This window comes from Colossoma macropomum, unplaced genomic scaffold (genome assembly GCF_904425465.1).
Source record: "Colossoma macropomum unplaced genomic scaffold, Colossoma_macropomum, whole genome shotgun sequence".
NCBI classification, from domain to species: Eukaryota; Metazoa; Chordata; class Actinopteri; order Characiformes; family Serrasalmidae; genus Colossoma; species Colossoma macropomum.
Window position 1 is genome coordinate 20,960,442 of NW_023494807.1, and position 19,349 is coordinate 20,979,790.

At 39.5% G+C, this 19,349-nt stretch overlaps 1 protein-coding gene across 1 annotated transcript in view; it reads left to right on the plus strand.

The window, feature by feature from the left end:
* The window catches only part of LOC118796753 (protein unc-13 homolog A), a 75,064-nt gene extending 56,311 nt beyond the window's left edge, over window positions 1-18,753 (plus strand). Inside the window, exons 29-42 of the mRNA XM_036555854.1 lie at window positions 282-378; window positions 616-759; window positions 2,312-2,389; window positions 3,062-3,139; window positions 5,310-5,398; window positions 7,251-7,400; window positions 8,449-8,572; window positions 9,294-9,350; window positions 10,035-10,115; window positions 11,129-11,276; window positions 12,350-12,406; window positions 15,731-15,823; window positions 15,941-16,100; window positions 18,100-18,753. Of these exons, the coding sequence (XP_036411747.1) occupies window positions 282-378; window positions 616-759; window positions 2,312-2,389; window positions 3,062-3,139; window positions 5,310-5,398; window positions 7,251-7,400; window positions 8,449-8,572; window positions 9,294-9,350; window positions 10,035-10,115; window positions 11,129-11,276; window positions 12,350-12,406; window positions 15,731-15,823; window positions 15,941-16,100; window positions 18,100-18,391 (1,648 nt within the window). The 3' untranslated portion in view covers window positions 18,392-18,753. The remainder of the gene's footprint in view (window positions 1-281; window positions 379-615; window positions 760-2,311; window positions 2,390-3,061; window positions 3,140-5,309; window positions 5,399-7,250; window positions 7,401-8,448; window positions 8,573-9,293; window positions 9,351-10,034; window positions 10,116-11,128; window positions 11,277-12,349; window positions 12,407-15,730; window positions 15,824-15,940; window positions 16,101-18,099) is intronic.
* The last annotated feature ends 596 nt before the right edge of the window (window positions 18,754-19,349 follow it).

The following is a 19,349-nucleotide window of genomic DNA, read 5'->3' on the forward strand; positions in this document are numbered from 1 at the left end:
AAGCATCTGAAGTGGACTATTTAAATAAAGTTACCGTTATACATATTTAATATCTTAAAAAGCTTATTTATGATGATTTAGATTGTTGACAGTAGCCATTATTGCTTCATATATTTTACCATACATTCTGTGTACATACACATAACACTGAGAGTGAGAATGGTGATCATGTTTGAAGCATTTTTACAGGCTAGTATTTGACATGACCTAGTACTTGACCATGGTTGCAGTAGTTACAATAATAATAATATCACTTATTGACACTTCACCGTCCCTAATAGGTGGTTTGAGCCTTTTGTGATTCTCTGGTTGGATGAAAATGAAGAAGTATCTAAGGACTTCCTGCATGGTGCCCTGGTGAGGGATGCAAAGGATGGGGTAAATATCACACCTCTGTTTATTTAACTGTTTATTGTTTATATTTATGTATGATGTGATTTTCATTACTTTGATATTGATCCAAGCAGTTTTATGATTCCTTTAAAGTGTCCTGCTCTAGATCATTCTACTCAATGTTTCTTCGCATATAAACATGCTCCTTCTCTCTCTCTCTCTCTCTCTCTCTCTCTCTCTCTCTCTCTCTCACTCTCTCTCTCTCTCTCTCTCTCTCTACAGTTCCAGCAGACGTCAGAGCATGCCCTGTTTTCCTGCTCTGTGGTGGATGTTTTCTCTCAGCTCAATCAGAGCTTTGAAATTATTCGGAAGTTGGAGTGCCCTGACCCTCAAATTGTCGGCAATTACATGAAGAGATTTGCAAAGGTGCTGCCTTATGCTTCCTTATACAGCAGTGAGCCACAGCATAAATTTAGTTTTAACCTGATTGGTCCCCACCTGCTGTTTTCTTTTTTCTCCCTGCTTTGTTCTTCCTCTCTATATTTATTTTATACAATTTTTAATCTGACACATTAGAGTCACTCATGAGGCTAGCATGTGTGAAAGTGTAAATAGCAGGTACACAGAATTTTGTCAGGACATAGCCAGGTTTAGACTGAATTTGTTAGACTACAGTTACGTCAGGACAGGAAATTTGTCTGTCTACAGTCGGGGTCAGGCACAATTTTGTTGGGCTACAGTCGGGTTCACACCAAGTTTTATCAGGCTACATGTGGGTCAGGCAAATTGTGTTGGCCTACAGTCATATTTGGACAGAATTTTATTGGGCTACAGTCAGGTTTAGACCAAATTTTATCAGGCTGCGGGCAATTTGGAACAGAATTGTACTGGCTTACAGTCATATTTGGACAGAATTTTGTCGGTCTACAATCCTATTCAGACAGAATTTGTCCAGGATATAGTTGGGTGTAAACAGAAAGGAAAGTACCACTCCAGCATTTTAACCTAATTTCTGTTTCCACATGCATATCATGCTGTTAAACATCATGGTCAGTAGTTTTGAGTGAACTTAGAATAGTAGTAGATTTTCGCTGGCCTCAAATCATACTCTAAAAGAATTTTGTTGGGCTACACTCAGTTTAGGACAGAATACTGTAAGGCTACAGTTGAGTTTGGGTACAAAATTAGGCGGTGTTTCTGTAGTTAGACTGGGGCACAATATTATCAGTCTATATTCAGGTCTGGTTCAAAATTTCAGACCTTCTTTCTACTTCACTGCTTGCCTAAGGAAACCAAAGTTACCTACATTTTAATTAGTTGATGAATTGCACTGAATTTTACTGAATTTTACACTTAAAAGGAGAATTCCACCGATTTTTCAAAATTTCTCAATAATTCAATTGTTAAGATGTAAACAGTCATTCAGAGTGGTTTGACGGAAAATGCTCTGTTTTGGAGTTGTGGAATTGTTCACAGTGGTGGTGATAGGAACCTTATGTCTGATGGGTTTAATGGCTCTAAAAGCTAACTCACAAAAGTTATATGTTGCCTGAAGCCTGAAACATTGTTTTATGTTAATTTTGAGAAAATAACTTTAAAACCTACATTTATAAATGCATTCATTCATTAGTTGTTAGGCAAAATAGCACCCAATAAAATGTTTTTTTCAGTTTTACCAATATTTTACCAATGTCAGCATTACATATTAAAACTGTAACAGATGACACGTGCAGGTTCACTGGTCACCTTGGATAGTAAATAAAATGGCTATTTTTTGAGTTGTGGACATCACAAGCCCTGATTCCTATCATCATCACTTTAAAGAAATCTGAATTTCCCTACAATTCAGAATTTCGAAACAAAACCAATTGGAATGAATTTGTTTACATCTCAATCATTAAATTATACAGGGATTTTGAGAAACCAGTCGAATTCTCCTTTAACATATCTCTTACTCTCGTTCTCTCTCCCCTTTCAGACTATTGGAACTGTACTTCTGTCTTATGCTGATATCATTGCCAAGGACTTCCCCAGCCACTGTAATAAGGAGAAAGTGGTATGTGGGTTTTGTGTGTTTGCATGCGTGAGTGTGTGTGTATGTGTGTGTGTGTGTGTATGTGTGTGTGTGTGTGTATGTGTGTGAGTGTGTGTGTATGTGTGTGTGTGTGTGTATATGTGTGTGCTTTGTCATACTTTTTTCTCTGTTCTTCTCTTCTTACTCTACTTTGAAGACAGGAAAGCAGTGAAACATGAAAAAAGTGCAGTTATGTGTGTATATGCTCAGTGTAGTGGTGAAAGAGGTTTTTAGGATGTTACTTTGATTAGTCTGGAAAAGGTATCTGTGTGTTTAATTGAATGGGGATGGAGTAATTAGCTGAATGCAGTTTGCACAGTCTGAGAGGAATTGGCCCCAGTAGACAGACACACACACACACACACACACACACACACACACACATATCGTGTTCAGCTCACACAGCTAAGTGAAACTCTAATTGATTTCCAGCCCACTGTGGTGCATAGGCTGCTGGGAATATGGTCTTATCAGTGTGTGTTTAAGTACTCTGAGAAATTTCAGCAGGACACAGCATGAATTTACTGCTTGAGGTGAATAGTGATTTTGTGTTCCTCGGTGTGTCTCAGGATTGGAGTGTGCTTGTGTGTATGTTTTAATTATGTTTTAATAAGTGAGTTTAATCATTAACATCCTCTGTTTTCTCTTAATCAGCCTTGCATCATCATTAATAACATCCAGCAGCTGAGGGTGCAGTTGGAGAAGATGTTTGAGGCCATGGGAGGCAAAGATGTGAGTGCATGTACAGTGTTCCAAAACCTCATGTAGTTCTCATGTAGAACAATTCTTATGTAACCCACATGTGAAATCTCGAATCCTCATGTAGCACTAAACTGAGATTCCCAGTCCTCATCAACATTCACTTTTCACTGGAGAAAATGTTAACCTTACCTAGCAACGGCCACTCGATTGGCCAAGGGCGTTTTCTCCGGCGTCCTGAACCAGCATTTTCCTGCACTGCTGATTGGCTAATGTGACAAATGACCAGTGTGCACTGGATCTCCTAACAGGGTGTCCAACCACAGCGACAGCTTCTAACGGTTGTAAATTCTGCTTATACAGTGGCATTTTTTTTACCTCCATTTTACAGACATATATCAACTAAAATTAATTATTTCGTTGAAAATAGTTATGGTTATTTATTTTTCACCCATGGTAGATCCTGAATCAATTAAGGGGTGAGTGAATACTATACTTTTAAAAAGGATGGTTCTTCAAGGGTTCTTTAGTAAAGAAAATGGTTCTGTATAGAACCATGAACACTCAAAGAACCCTGTGCATCATGAAGATTTTCTTCAGATTGATGGAAAATGTGCATGAATGTGCTATAGACGGTTCTATATAGAAACTTTTTGAAAAGCTTTCTAGATAGCACCCAAATGGTTTCTTCCATTGTTACAAGCTTGGCATCATAACAATAAAAGAACCCTTTTGGGTGTTATGTAGAACCATCTTTAAAAAGGTTCAAGAACCCTTGAAGAACCATCTTTTTAAGTGTGTGCTTATGGTTGCTCTAGTGTAAAGTTTTGAAGTCCCAGGGAACATAGTGTAAAATATTAAAAATATTTGCATGATGTTAAAATGGCGTGTTAAATTAAACATCCAGTGAAGTTTGAATGAAAAAAAAAACGATGGAAATATAATAAACACAGACATAGATTAAGCCAAAATGATGTTTTTTTTATATAAAATTCTGCCCATGGCATTACGTTGGTAACAAATTCTCACAAATTTTTTCCTTCTGGAATACGAGTCCCATCTCTGAAATAACAATTTAAACTGATTTACAGCTTAATTTACATATTTCTTTGACTGAAGAATTTGGATTGAAGTCGCATAATTGTTTAGAGATAGAATTCGGCAACTGCCCCAAAACTTCTATTACAAATATGTTTTAAGTGTATAGCTTTTCTGTTCTGTTCTAAGGCCAGGAAAACATGTTGAACCTATTGCTCATGGTAGTTTATTGTACCCTACAGATGCAGCAGATACAGTTTAGTTTGAAAAAATCAGGAATGTTTAAATGTTTTCTTAGTAATCCTCATTTCTTTTTTTGCAAGAGAAGCTGTTTCTATAGAAGGTTCACATCTCAGCTCCACTGGTGCACTCCTGTGCTAGGTGTTGATTTATCTTTCACTCCCCTCCATAATACGCCATCACTCCAGCTCCCTGTTGAGCACTTAAATCTTTCTGTCATTTACCAGTCTCTCTCTCTCATCTATCCATCCTGCCCTCTTTCCTGAGTCACCCTACAGTAAAACTCCCACTCAGTCTGCCTCTTCCAAAACCTCTTAGTCATTCCCTCCTCCGCAGCGAAGCCTCTGGTCCACCTGTTACCCACTGACACTTGCCGCATAGTAATTACTGCATGACACACCATTTAATGCCTATCAGGCCCCTCCATGGGACAGTACATTAATTTCACAGCATATCAAAACATTTACAGTGTATTACACCGTTTATGACTGATATCATAATCTTCTCCTGAGAATCTGTTCTCTGCATGCTTAAAATGTTTACTGAATAATGAACTGCATTTGATGGATGACACATGCACATGCACTTAGACAAATAATGAATATTCAAAAGCACTCTCAGAATAACCTGTAACTTATTGATATCGTGAATGTATACTGGGCAATTATTCATTCAGTGGAGAGCAAACAAATGCATGGTACTTCATCTGTTTTAACCTCTCTTGGCTAACTGGACATTTCTCGTTCGAATTCCTGGAAAGTCAGCAAAGCCTGAATATTTAGTACACTGACGGGAATCTGTGGCTGACATGCTGAAGAGCTTTACCGTTGCTAATGTGCTGTTGCTTCCTGAGAGTGATGTGCTTTGCATTTCAATGCCATTTTGGCAGTGGCCGTGATGCCATCTGTGTGTGCCTTTTTCACAGCTGAACGTGGAGGCCAGTGACTTCCTGAAGGAGCTGCAGGTCAAGCTCAATAACGTGATGGATGACCTCAGCAGGATCTTTGCAGTCAGGTGGGTCCTGCTATAAAGCTGAGAGTAGACTTCACAACTGTTAGATTCTTAACAAATTTCGAAAATAGACAGCATCACCCACTTAACATCAGTCTTTAGCAGAATTTCCTGATGGTTTGTTGTTTTGTTGGCAAGATGAGGGTATCGCACACATAAAGCAGTTTAGCTACAAAAGAGTCTCAAAACCCCAAACCCACAACGTTATTACGTGACACAAACAAAGCTGGAACCAGACCTGTTTGTGCTTTTATGCACACACAAGAAGCAAAAGCAAAAGCACAAACTGGGATGAATATGTGGTTGAGAAAGGCAGATACCACAGTGAGAGCTGGAGAAATATTTCCTACAAACTGGCAGCTGACTTTAAACCGTAAAGAGAGAGACCTGACATCTGGGTCCATACATTGAAAACATTATAGTAGCTCTTATTTGTGTGTGTTCTGCAAGCAGCTCCTCTGTCTCTGTGGTTTGCTGCATGAATTCACCTACGTCACTGGCTATCTCACACTACAGGACTTGTAAATGTTTCGAGTCGTAAAAATCAAATGTTTGAAAATATCGGACGGTCTCTGATTACTCTGGAGCTAGATCAGAAGTCTAAAGATTGAGTCGTTACCAGATCATCCATACTGTCAGTCACTTCTAACTGAGATTTGTTTCCAATTGTGAACATTTGTCAGAAGGTGCAAATCCTGGTTAAAATTGGGCTTTAAATCGTTTATTGTAGGCATGGCTTAAGAGACACTTAGTTTTAACAAATGTGATTCATATAGGACTGTCACAATTACTTGACTGAAAAAAATGAGGGCCCATTTAACAGTAAGAAACTGTCTTGTTGTTGACTTGTTGCTCTGTTAAGTGTGCTTTTCTTTATTGAAAAAAATCACACTATATTTACTAGTAAATTACATTTACTGATATAAATAATAATGTCAGCCCTACATTGATGTACTAAGCAGTTCTTTGTATGCTGTAGTCAGCTCATCAACTAAATAAAAAGCACTTCTATATCAGTGGTGACAGACCAGCAAAGCACTAAACCATGCAGTGAATGTTTGGTTTGGTGGTCCTGGACAGTTTGAAACCCTAAGAGTAATTAAAGCAGTAGATCAGCAAAAAATCAAATGGTAAATGTAGTTGATCACCCAAGACATCTTTGGTGTTTTTGGTGTTTGCTTCTTTAGGTTTGCAGTGGAGATTCAGTCGAATATAGCTAACAAGTTATGGAACGTTATACCCTATCAAACAGCATTGTTCAGACTATATACTCAGGCCACACTGAATAGTGAAATAATCTCAATTAGACTTGCTTACATGGCTTCTGACACTGTATGACATACCATCTATAAAAATGGACAAATGTACACCCAAAATTAAAGCTTCAGGGTGGCTGCTACTGCTGTTACATAGTTTTGTCCAGTAAATGTGTGATGATTTAGGAATGCTGTTTGTACAGTGCAAATTAGTGACGTATAAGCCTTCATTACTTTTTAGCTACATTAGCCTCAAAGCTCCTGTGCAAAATTATAGAAGCACATCAGACACCAAACTTCAGACACCAAACATGTCTTGGCTGAACAGAAATTGGGATAAGGAAAAAAATTGTTTGATCTTTTGTGAAACTATTACTTTAATGAAAATACATCTTTGTTTACTAATAAAAATCTTTTCCATACAGAATCATCCATGTTTGTTTCATGCAATGAGAAGTTAGTCAGTCTAGAATTACCCGATTATACACATCAGTTGGTACCCACATCCTCGACCTCACACATCCAGAGCACTTCAGTTAGCTGTAAGACCTCTTGCCATAGCGGGTAAGTCAGTGTGACCGTGTGTGTGTGTGCTATAGTTTCCAGCCCCACATTGAAGTGAGTGTAAGGCAGATGGGGGATATCCTGAGCCAGGTAAAGGGGGCCAACGTTCCTGCTAACGGCAACGGCAGCCTCACACAGGATGCCGACAACGTCCTGCAGCCCATCATGGACTTCCTTGATAGCAAGTGAGAAAGTACACACCCACATAAACTAGTGATCAAGTCTACAGACTTTAACCGTTCTAGGTTCCTCCCGGTGCGTATATCTTGATACGGCTATTTACATTTTGATTATTCATTCTAATAATTATTCCTACATCGTAGCTAATTGAAACAAGCAGAGACATTTTGTCAAAAATGCAGATCCTTCCTATGAATACCACATTTGCTTGTTCTACAAGTAGAACAGGAAATATTTTGTTATGATTTTAGTGTGATGAAAAAGTAATGATGATCTTTAGCATTTGTTACGTCTGTATAAATAAAAATAATGCGTGGCCACAACTTAGTAAGGTGTGGGAACAAGATCCTAATGCATGGCCACAACTTATTAAGGCATGGTAATGAGATCCTAATGCATGGCCACGACTTAGTAAGGTGTGAGAACGAGATCCTAATGCGTGGCCATGACTTAGTAAGACATGAGAACAAGATCCTAATGCGTGGCCATGACTTAGTAAGGCATGGGAACGAGACCCTAAGGTATGATCTTCACTTGCCTTACTAAGTCATGGCCACAAGTTAATTATCTCATTTCCACGCCTTACTAAGTCATTGCCACGCATTAGGATCTCGTTTCCACGCGTTAATAAGGCGTGGCCACGCATTATTTTTATTTATGGGATGTCACCAGCAGGGCTCTATACCTTTTGGCATTAAGGCAAAAATTAATTAATAAAATGGAATGGTAAACTCAAACTTGTTGATACAGAATGTAGATGTAATTCATTGCATAAGTAACAAATTATGTAATTAAGTAATTAAAGTCAAATAGTGCATAAAAATTACAATCCATATATCCAAACAATCCAGATCTGTAGAATTCCAATACCAATTTAAGAAATAGTTCACCCTGTTTGTTTCTGTCAAACTGTAAGTGCTTATGTTAAGTAGTTTGTGAGTGCAGTTAGGCTCAAATTGAATGCAGGACGTGTATTCACTCTCTCCCCCTCTTTATTTACCTCTCTGCCTCTCTCTCTCTCTCTCTCTCTCTCTCTCTCTCTCTCTCTCTCAGTCTGACATTGTTTGCTAAAATCTGTGAGAAGACAGTTCTGAAGCGTGTCCTCAAAGAGCTGTGGAAGCTGGTTATGAACACCATGGAGAAAACCATCGTTCTTCCCCAACTTACGGACCAAACGGTGAGGGCTGCTCTCCTAACACACACACAAACACACACATTTGTGTTTTATTATTAAATGACATCTTGATGTACCAGAGCTCCCTTGTGTATGTAATGTTTGATGATGGATTAGCAGGTGCTGTAGGTCAGCATGATCCAGCCCCTCAGCAAGGTCTTAGTGGGCCTTTAGCAGATACAGAACAATACAGAAAAAACTCAGCTCTCTAATTTCACTCCTTCTGTGATACACCTACACATACATGCACACAGGAAGACTCCCCAAATATGGAGACTGAAAACCTGCTGCCCAAGCAGCTGTAATCCTGAGCGTCCACCAGCAGGCCGACCCCACGTGATCTCTTCTGGTAAAAAGCTCTGGCAGCTGAGAGATCGAATTGCACCATTACAAGAATGGGAGCACAAATATGATACAGTGGGCAGAGAGGGCGGAAAAAAGCTCTCGCTGCTTCCTGTCTTTAAACGTTACAAGAGGAGATGGGTTTCTGATCTAATGCAGTCTAGAGTTAGTGTTAGGTCAAGCTCTGTGGGAGGAGAGAGAGTGGGCTGTATGAGTTTGAGTGTGTATGCGTTTGAAGCTGCATTGCTCATGGAGTTCCTTTTGAGTGTCTGTGTGCATGCATTATGATCTTCATAAGCTGAACACTTTTTCATTATCATTCCTCTGACCAGCATTTTTAATAGCTGATTCTGTGTGTCACAACAAAATCCTCTGTTTTCAGGGCACGCAGCTCATCTTTAATGCTGCTAAAGAGTTGGGCCAGCTCTCCAAGCTGAAGGTAAACATGCTAAGTCATATACCCAAATAATAAACATCAGGGATGCACCAATATGGAAATTGTGGGCTGATGCCAATATTCAATATTTGTCCTGTATATATCTGCCGGTGCTGACAGCAATACATCAGTATGTATAAAATATAGACATTGGGACTAAATCTACCAGGATTAGCATATCTATATAACACTTATTCCTGCAGGGTTATAGATGCAGTAAAATAAAGCAAATGCAGATATTTCAGCATTGTCTGAATATTCTGCTCTTCGAGTACAATAAATACGTCATCAAATATTGGTTTGAAATATCATGCATCCTTAATAAAAATCCAGCAAAGCATAGCCTATAATTAGTAGGGTATACATGTTTCACCTTCAGTGCATCTCGAAACTGCAGTTCGATTCAATTATGTTGATATGAGTCGTATACACTGAACATGAGAAAACATTTTGAGAAAAACATTTTGCAAAATAATGGAATACAGACAATAAAACAATACACCAAGATTTTTTTAACCCAAGAATATTATTGTGGCTAAGAAATGTATTTAATCATTTCTCCAAAATCACTGCAGTTCAATCACATTAATTAATAACGAATGTGTATTAAATGTACATTTTATTATAAAATATTTGGAATTATGTAAATGAAATCTTATACTGACTTGTTTTCTGTTTGGCATTTAGGAGCACATGGTGCGAGAGGAGGCCAAGGCACTCACCCCCAAACAGTGTGCCGTCATTGAGCTGGCACTGGATACCATAAAGGTGAACACACACAGCTCTCTTCACACACAATCATACATTCATGCTCACATCACAACATTCATGCTCACATCACAATTTATTCTACACTGAGCACTGAAACTGTGCTCGAATGATAGCAGGGCTGTATAATGCAATAGCGTCTGAGAAGTGAATCCGTTGCAAACACAAAAACAATGACAGTTGCACATGCACCCTGTGTGTGCATGCATTTATGGTGAAAATATGTCTTAAACTCTGAAGGAGGTTAAGTTCCAGTGTTTATGGTAGTTGTAGTCCATCAGGTACTTCAAAGGTATTTAAATGTTAATAACGGTAAGCAGAAATTAATGCCACATGAAGTGCACATAAAAAGCCCAAAACTTGTTCAGGGGCTGTAATATCATATGTATTGTGAGCAATGATCAAGGATTTAACCATTTGCCTGTTGAAAAAACAAAGTCAGCTCAAAGACGTCTTTGGATTTGTACTTGTACCCTCTGGTGCAAGTACAGCCTTTGCTATCTTTTGACTATATCCTTTTTTAAAAAATTCACTGATTAAATTACAAATCACATGTTAAATAATGTTGAGCAACGCAGGTCCTGCACTAGTAAACTACCTTGCTTATCGATGTGAGAGTGCAAACATGGGTGCATTCGTGAGATCCTGCTGCTGTTGGGTTTCCTCATTTTCAGTGACGCATGCAAAAGCTAATGCAGCTGTAATAGCGCCCCGTGTGGGGAACCTGTATGTTGTGGAGACAATTAATTATCTGTACATTTCTCAAAATAATATAAACATTTCCATTCCTTCTCTGGTTTTTTATCAAATGCTGAATTGTACCACTTACTGGGATAAACTCTGTTTAGAAGTATGATGATAGTGCTACAATATTTGAATGAATGCTACAACACCTACAACTTTTTTAGCACCAGTGCTACCTACTGAAAAAGTTTACATACAGCCCTGGATAATGTTTGTGAATTCATTCTGAGATAAGGCACTGGAGACGTCTATGTCTGTGTGTGTAACAGCAATACTTCCACGCTGGCGGGGTGGGTCTGAAGAAGACGTTTTTGGAGAAAAGCCCAGACCTGCAGTCTCTGCGCTACGCTCTCTCACTCTACACACAGGCCACAGACAAACTCATCAGGAAATTCGTCCAGTCACAGCACACTCAGGGTACGTCAACGTCCACACCCCTCTATCTGCTCAGTATCCTGCGTTTGTGCACTCTCCTTATCTCTTTTATCTCTAGGTCTATCTACTCTACCCATCTCTTTCTCCCTCTTCCCCTCTCTCACCCTCACTCTGTCTCTCTCTTTCCTTTTTAATTTTATCCTTATCTCGCTCCCTTTCTCTTCCTCTTTCTCTTTCCCCTCTCCCTCTTTCTCTCTCTCTCCTTTTATTTAAAGAGTTTTCCATGCATCTTTTTAACTACATTTTGAAAATGTGCATAAAACTATATGGAAAAGTTATAAAGAAAAGCCTCAATATCGCAAAATAAGTTTTTACACTTGGATGAGGTGGTATAGCTGGTTTATGTTTTAAGCAGAAATGTGAAAAAATTTGATGGAAACAGATTTTGAGAATAAGTGATGATGTAGCGGGAACCATAATCACATATTTGGCATTACGTGTCAGAACTGTTTGCCCCAATGGCGTTCGCAGGGGTTCGGTGGGTGACAGTGAAGTGGGACAGTGACATCAACGGTCGTTATAAGGCCCACTACCTGCTGCACTCTGTGTCCTATTTAGAGCTAACAGAGGGCTGCCAAAACTGCAGAGAGCTAATAAAGGTGTGAATCCCTCCACTGTATATGCCACACACATTGAGCTAGACGCTTGGCTCACACCTCACATCACAGGATGTCATCTTCAGGAATTTTCACAAAACAGTAGTAGATAAAAACTCGGATTAATTTGTATTTTCTTTTACCGACTTTCTGAAAATCGCTTACTTAAAATTTGCAAAACATTTGAACGGAAATCCCACTTCTCGCTTCCTATCCTCTCTTTCTTTCTCTCTTGCGCTCTCTCACTCGGCCTTCTGTTCTCCTTTGTCTCTCTCTCTCTAGCTCACTAGGCTACTGCTGTTTGTCCACTTCAAACTCTGTGTGCTGTTTGTGTTTTTTGTGTCCAGACATTACTAATGTTTCTCTTAGTACTTATCCTCTCTCTCTCTCTCTCTCTCTCTCTCTCTCTCGTCTTCTCTTTCATCCTCCTTTCTTTCTCTCACTTTGTCTCTCTGCTAGTCCATGGAGGTAAAGGGGTGAGGTTTACCCCCAGTGAGGATGTGTACCCAGAGAAGGGTACGTGTCTAAAAGGCTCTGGGCACACAGGGCTGCTCCCTGCATGAGCATGACTGCACTTAAACAAAGACCTCATTCACATTCATGTATGCAAACGAGGTGTTTGCATATTTGTGTATGCATGTTAGGTAATTATGTTAATTGGGTCTAGCTCAGTGGCCTGCCTCCCACCAGCGCAGCTGCTGCAGCGGAGGTGCCAGCGTACAGGACAGAGGGCAGAACTGAGCACATGTCCCACCGCAGAACAGCTCTGTAAAAACAACGTTATTCATCTGTACGGGTGTAAATCTCTGACCACACAATCGATTGGAAATGGTTCTTCAGGAAACGGTTCAGTCCATCATCACCAAGATACACAAAAGTCACAGGAAGATGTATTGCACAGCTGTTGAATACAATACACTGAGCTTTTGTGCGGAATTTTACATTCTGACCAGAAATGTCCACATATTTCACTGCACAATCCAGTTTGCTTGCACTACTGTAGGAAACAATTCAGTGAATCATCAAATCTCAAATTCCACTGAGATTTTATGTTATTATTTCAATTAATTTAGAATTATTTTAATTAATTTAGAATTATTAAATGCATATGTGCATTTTTACATCTCTGTGCATATGCTTCAGGTTAAGTCAAGTCAAGCTTTATTTTCACACACAGCCAAAGTTTAGTGAGGAATGATTTTGGTCTGTAGATACATTACAGCATAGGGCTGAAAGACTGATTGTCGTTATATGGAAATCACAGTATGAAAGAGTGCAGTTTTTATATTGCAAGAGCTGCAGTTTTTTATAGCCTGCAGTGTTGTCTTAGCAGTTTAAAGTGAGAAGATTTAACATAACAACCAAATAATATTTGAGTTTGACCAATCAAAAGCAATGCCCGTGTGTTGTGACAATACAACCACAATTAACTGGCAGTATGTTCAGCATTTAAGCCTCAAAAAGTGGATATTCTGGTCTTTTTGGCCAAAAAGCCAGGCTTGCAGCTTAAGTTATAGAAAATAATCATTATTTAAATTGCAATATTGGTCAGAAAAATCACAAATAGGTGTCTTGCCCAAATCTTTCAGCCCTACTGTCCTAAGTATAGGACAATAAACAGTAAAACAAAAAAAATGGTCATTAACAGCAGTAATTCTATTTTGGATACACTGATCAATGGTAATCAGTCAGTGTAAACTGTGATCAGTGTAAACTGTGTAACCTCAGTCTTTAGCAGCAGATGAAGAGATTAAAGAGTGCAGACAATCTAAACAGTAGAAAGTGTCTTGTGTAAAATGTGAAATGTAGTGTCTCCCTCTCTCTCCATTTGTCTTTCTATTGTTCTCACATCACAGAGCGATATCTGAGCATGTATTTGATTGAATGAGCTGTAATGGTGGCGTTGGAGCGGATGAGGGCACAGACTGGCATTTAGCCTGGCATACAGCCTGCCTGCTCATTCTTCTATGCCATTAATGTAGAAGACTATGCTGATCCTTTTATAGTGTTTGTGTGTGTGTGTGGTGTGTGTGTTGTGTGTGTGTGTGGTGTGTGTGCTCACTGCCAGCACTCAGCTTTTGTGTCACTGTTTTACTGCTGTGCTTTTATTCAGTGAATTAGTTAATAGCAATTATCTAATTCATTGAGCAGTTTAATCAGCAGATGGACTTTTGGGTAGAAGTCTCAGTATTGCTGCCAAGTGCAGTTTTGTGCATCAGGAGAGAAACAGTGCTATTTTTGCTTGAGGGAACGAAAAGGATTCCCTGAAATTGTGTAAAACATCATCTTCAGCAAGTTCTATATCTGTTGGCCAGAAAATGGCAGGGCTTCTGAAAAAATGCACAGAGGTCATTAGCACAGCAGCACCATCTGGTGGGGAGTAACATAGGTTGACCACTCCTAAAAAGATCTTTCAGGAGTTAAGAGTGGTGGGCTCTTCCTGGTGTTTTTTTGTCATTATGGGATAGGTGTAGATATATTTATCACTGCACCACATGTGAGGCCACAAGGCCAAAAAGACTGATGACAGATATACAGTCATATTTCAATAGCATTTCACAAAACACAATGCAAAACACAGGTGATTCAGTGTAGAATCTGTAATGCATTTTGTCATGTTTCGCTGTAAAAATGACCTCTTTCATTCACTTTCGCTGGCAAAATCTTTGTGAATGTAATTGTTTACAAATAGTACAATTTGTCCTTTTGAAAACCTAAGTCTGTTCTACATCTTTCTTAAACGTGAATCTGGTTTGGAACAGCTAAAACCCTGCTGAATGTGGTGTGAATTATGTAAAAAAAAAGAGAGAAAATGTCTATGGAAACTATCGAAATTTTCAGTAATTATCTTGAGTAAAACTTTTCTGTTTGACTTTAGTGAATAAATTGTTTGTTGATAAGTGAAATGTTGCAAAATTTCTACAAAAGAAACTTTTTTCTTGGGAAAAATAATGCATTTATGCATTAATTTAGTGTCATGTGCCAGATTTCCCTCGCATGCCGCTTAAAACAACCACAAACAGCACTGTGGATAGGTAGAGTTCAGGAGGAGAGTGTCTTTAGATGGAGTGCTACCACAGGGCTCTTACAGAGAGAGATGTCCAGAAAAGGCTACAGCCTCTCTAAATGGAAAGTGTTCAAACAGCTCTATACGGCAGAGAAATGTGATCTCTCACATAATGGTTCTGATCTAAAAAATAATAATAATAAAATAAAAATTAGAACAAAATGTCCTTTTCAGTAGGTTGCGACATACATGAAATTAGAGATGGAAATCCAGCTGTTTTTGCAGGAAATGACATTTACATTATAAAATGTTTTCTCGCTAAAAGTCAGTTTGATGAAAGCTAGAAAAAAAATGCCAACATTTCATTATGCACTTTCATTTCATTTCATATAATGCATAAATTCTCATTGCGTGCAGTTTGCGCAGAAAGTCAAAGGAAAACGTAGCTACTAACAGAGGACTGTGGCCAATAAAATGCTTTACTGTGAAAGTACAGAGCTTCAACTTGGCATGCATTGTCTCATCAGCTGAAGACTTTAGTTCATTGATGGCATGCAGGTTGCAATTCTCAGAAGGTTTTTTGAGTGTTTTCCCTTGTTATTTCTCTCCCATTGTACAAATGCAAATGAGAGCTTGTGGAATTACACAAGGTCATGCACGAGCTGCATGGCAGGAAAGTATGAGACGTGGCAATGCATAGACAAAGGGAAAATGTACCAAGATACAGCATATATACTGCATTTAATTCAAAGGAATTTCTAAGCACTGGCATATCTGATACTGACGAATGTGAAAACTGATGTTTTTTCCTTACCTCTGACCTTGTATTGCAGCCTCGAGTGTGGATGATGCTGTGGGAGAGGCGTCCATGACTGTGGAGATCCTTGGTGACCCCAACACAGGAGGACACAAAATCAACGTTAAAGGTATAAATCTCTCTCTCATCATCCTTCTCCATCTGTTTTCTCTACATCTTTTCTACTTTCTCCATCTTTTCTTTGTAGATTTCACTGGTTTTGTTGATATTTTTTCACTTTTAACAGTGGTGGCAGCCAATGACCTGCGCTGGCAGACCCAGGGCATATTCCGCCCCTTCGTGGAAGTGTACATCATTGGGCCTCACCTCAGTGACAAGAAGCGGAAGTTTGCCACCAAGTCTAAGAACAACAGCTGGTCTCCTAAGTTTGGCGAGTCCTTTCAATTGTAAGTCTGTCCTCATCTATACAGTACTCAGTAGCTCATGTTTTAAGTAAAAGAATAGTTTTGCAAAAAGAAATGCAATTTGCATACGTTTCCCATAACCTCAAATGTGGATCAAGACATGTTTGGTGTCTGAAGTTCACTTCTTTAGCTATGAGGCTTATTTTGCTAACAACTAATGCAAGTTTATTAATGTGAACTAAAATATGGACAAAATCAGGCTTTCTAACTGCAACCACTGTTTTACCTTTTTTAAAATAATTTTTATAGATACTAGTTTGTCATACAGTATCAGAAACTATTTAAGCAAGTCTGGTTGATTACTTAACAACTTGACATGGTTTGAGGAAAGTGTTTGATGATTTAGGCACTTTGCATGATGCTAATTGGTGAGGTATAAGTTTCCATTACTTATACTTGTAGCTCCAATGCCAAAAAAAGAAGCAAACTTCGGACAGTAACTGACGGGTAAACGGTATAAATTTGTTTCTGTGAGGAACAATTCCTTTAAAAGAATACTTCAGCCTATTTTAGAACACCACAGCTGGTATTTTGTTCTTAGGGGCTGGTTTCTCAGAACCAGGTTAAGCTTAAATCTTGACTAGCTAGTGTTTTTAATTGGAAAACACTATTTTAGTCTAAAGGCTAAATTATACTGTAACATCAGTGTATGTTGAGTTTAATATGAATGCATGCACCAGAGGGCAGTGTTCAAGCTAGAGTGTACAAAAAATTAAGACGAGAGTTGTGAGTTTTTCTTGTGTCTCTCCAAGAATTAATACTAACCTAACTATTTTTGTAACATTTTGAAGTTTGTAACCTCAAGCCGCTCTTGCCGACCCATTCTTGAACTGCTCCATTTTGAGCTAGTTCTGGTTTAGGCTGAGTACTGTTTGGGTCTTGTCCCACCCCCAGCACCACCAGATAGCCAGTCAGCATTGACTAAACACACAGCTCTACAGATATGCACCAGTGGCGTAGGCAAAATATATATATGTTTGGGCAGGCCTGTGACAAAGTGGATAGGCCAACTGGGTAGATACAATTTCCAAGCATGCTGTGTCCCGCAGTGTCATAATATCAGGCTATAGCCTATTCCTGACAGCTGTGCAGTCATCACCCTACCTATTCTAATGCTTCTGCCCTATGGTGATAAAAAAACATAACGAGACTGTGTACCCATCAACCAGAATGCTGAATTCACATAAACACAACTAATACTTTACTAACCAACAACACTTACCTCAAGCACAACTTTTGCCCAATGAAGAAAACATAACTAAGTTAACATCAGACAGCTGAGATATACAAAGATGAGGAAAAACACAGCAAACTTAAAAAAAATAAACCTAATCATCTTAGGCTATAGCATACTGCCAAGGCACACATGACAAATGTCTATGGACCATCTATGTCTTACCTGGAATGACTCAATGCATTGAAGTAGACATTTGCCTTGACATTTTGACGCAGCCCATTTTAGGTTTTGTAGTATAAGAGCACTGTAAGTACTAAATTCACGACCACTGATAACAACCTTTTTTATTTGTGTTTAGCTTTGGATGGGTAGAAAAGGACACACAGTATTCTATCAGCGACAGGGTCCCACTTTTACAGATCCCCCGGCTGCATCTTTTGACCACTGCTGTGCAGGTGAACAATTGAAAGCTTGAGGCAGTGGTAGGTAACAGTGATTGGAGGGCTAAAAAATAAGGCGGACCAAGGCTGAGAGTGTACCGAGTTTGATTGGCCATAATACAGTGACAGTACTCACAAACAAATCAAATTTCATCATCTTAAAAAATGCAGTTATTGGGGCATAAGCCCCTGATATGTGCAATGCTTGGTTGAGATTTTTGAGGTGAGCATATGGTGGCCTGTGATCCTCTACAAGCTACCTCTTCCTCCTCAGTCTTCTTAGACTAAGTTTAATCCTTGTCTAAGAAACGGGTTCTAAACGTTCTTCTCTACCCTCTCTCCTTGTCTGTGCCTCTCTGTGCAGTGTTCTGGGCAGTGAGCTGGGCCCCGAGGGCTATGAGCTGCATGTGTGTGTGAAGGACTACTGCTTTGCCCGGGAGGACCGCACAGTGGGCATGGCTGTGCTGCAGCTGAAGGATGTGGTGGCACGGGGCAGTGGGGCCTACTGGCTGCCGCTGGGCAAACGGGTACATATGGACGAGACGGGCCTGACGGTGCTGCGCATCCTCTCCCAGCGCAACAATGACGAGGTGGCCAAGGAGTTCGTCAAGCTCAAATCCGATCAGCGCTCGGCCGAGGAGGGACGAGGCAGCTAGAAGCGAAAATGGAAGGGAAAGACACACATATACACGCACATAGACATGCACACAGTAACCAAACCAGTGGGGGTCAGTCCAGTAAGTAGAGACTTCAGTACAGACCATATAGAGCTCTAAACTGTTGCGCCTCTGCTATATAATTGATAGTGGCATAACATAAATCTCTGTACAAAAACTTAAAGCAATGAAATCTGATTCAAGCAAATAATGATGACAGAGGTATAGCTCTTTCATCTTTGCCTTGTTTTATTTTTAAAAAGGGAATTCAGCTGACGTGCTAACACATGACCATATACATATAGATACACAGCCATATCCTCCAAATTTCTTCGTCTTTGCACTCTAGATTTACTAAAGACTTCAGCATTTTTCAGCATTTTTGTAAACATGCTGAAGGCTTTTGGAAGCTGTTAGCCCTCTATGTCATACTATCATCGCCTGCGTACACACACTGCATCGCTGCCTTGAGAGGTACATAAGTACCCTAATCCAAAAAAAACCCTGTCCCCTTTTCATCTGAGTTTTCTTTTCCTCCTCTCATGCACCTCGCTAGCATTTTATAGCCAACTGTAAAAATCCACAATGGGGCTTGATTTGTTTGCATTGTTTGGAATACTTTGCACTTTGCCTTCTTTGCATGTTTAAGGAGTTTAACTCCATTCCCTGTCTGTCTGTCTGTCTGTCTGTCTGGTTCAGTAAGCACTCTGTCGCTCTCCTGTCCTCTACCATGTTGTGCATGATGAAGCCAAGCCACTTTAACACTGTGACTCTCTCCACGTGCCCACCTCAGCTGCCACTCAGCCTCTGTGCATTATAGGGCTTTTGTTTGTTTGTTTTGATTGTGATATGTGTTAGTTCTGTTCGCTGCTGGACATCCAAAAAAGATGGTGTGACAAATGAGAGAACACTTAAGCTTTGTGCTATTATGGATCTTGACTGGTCAGAGAAATTTGAG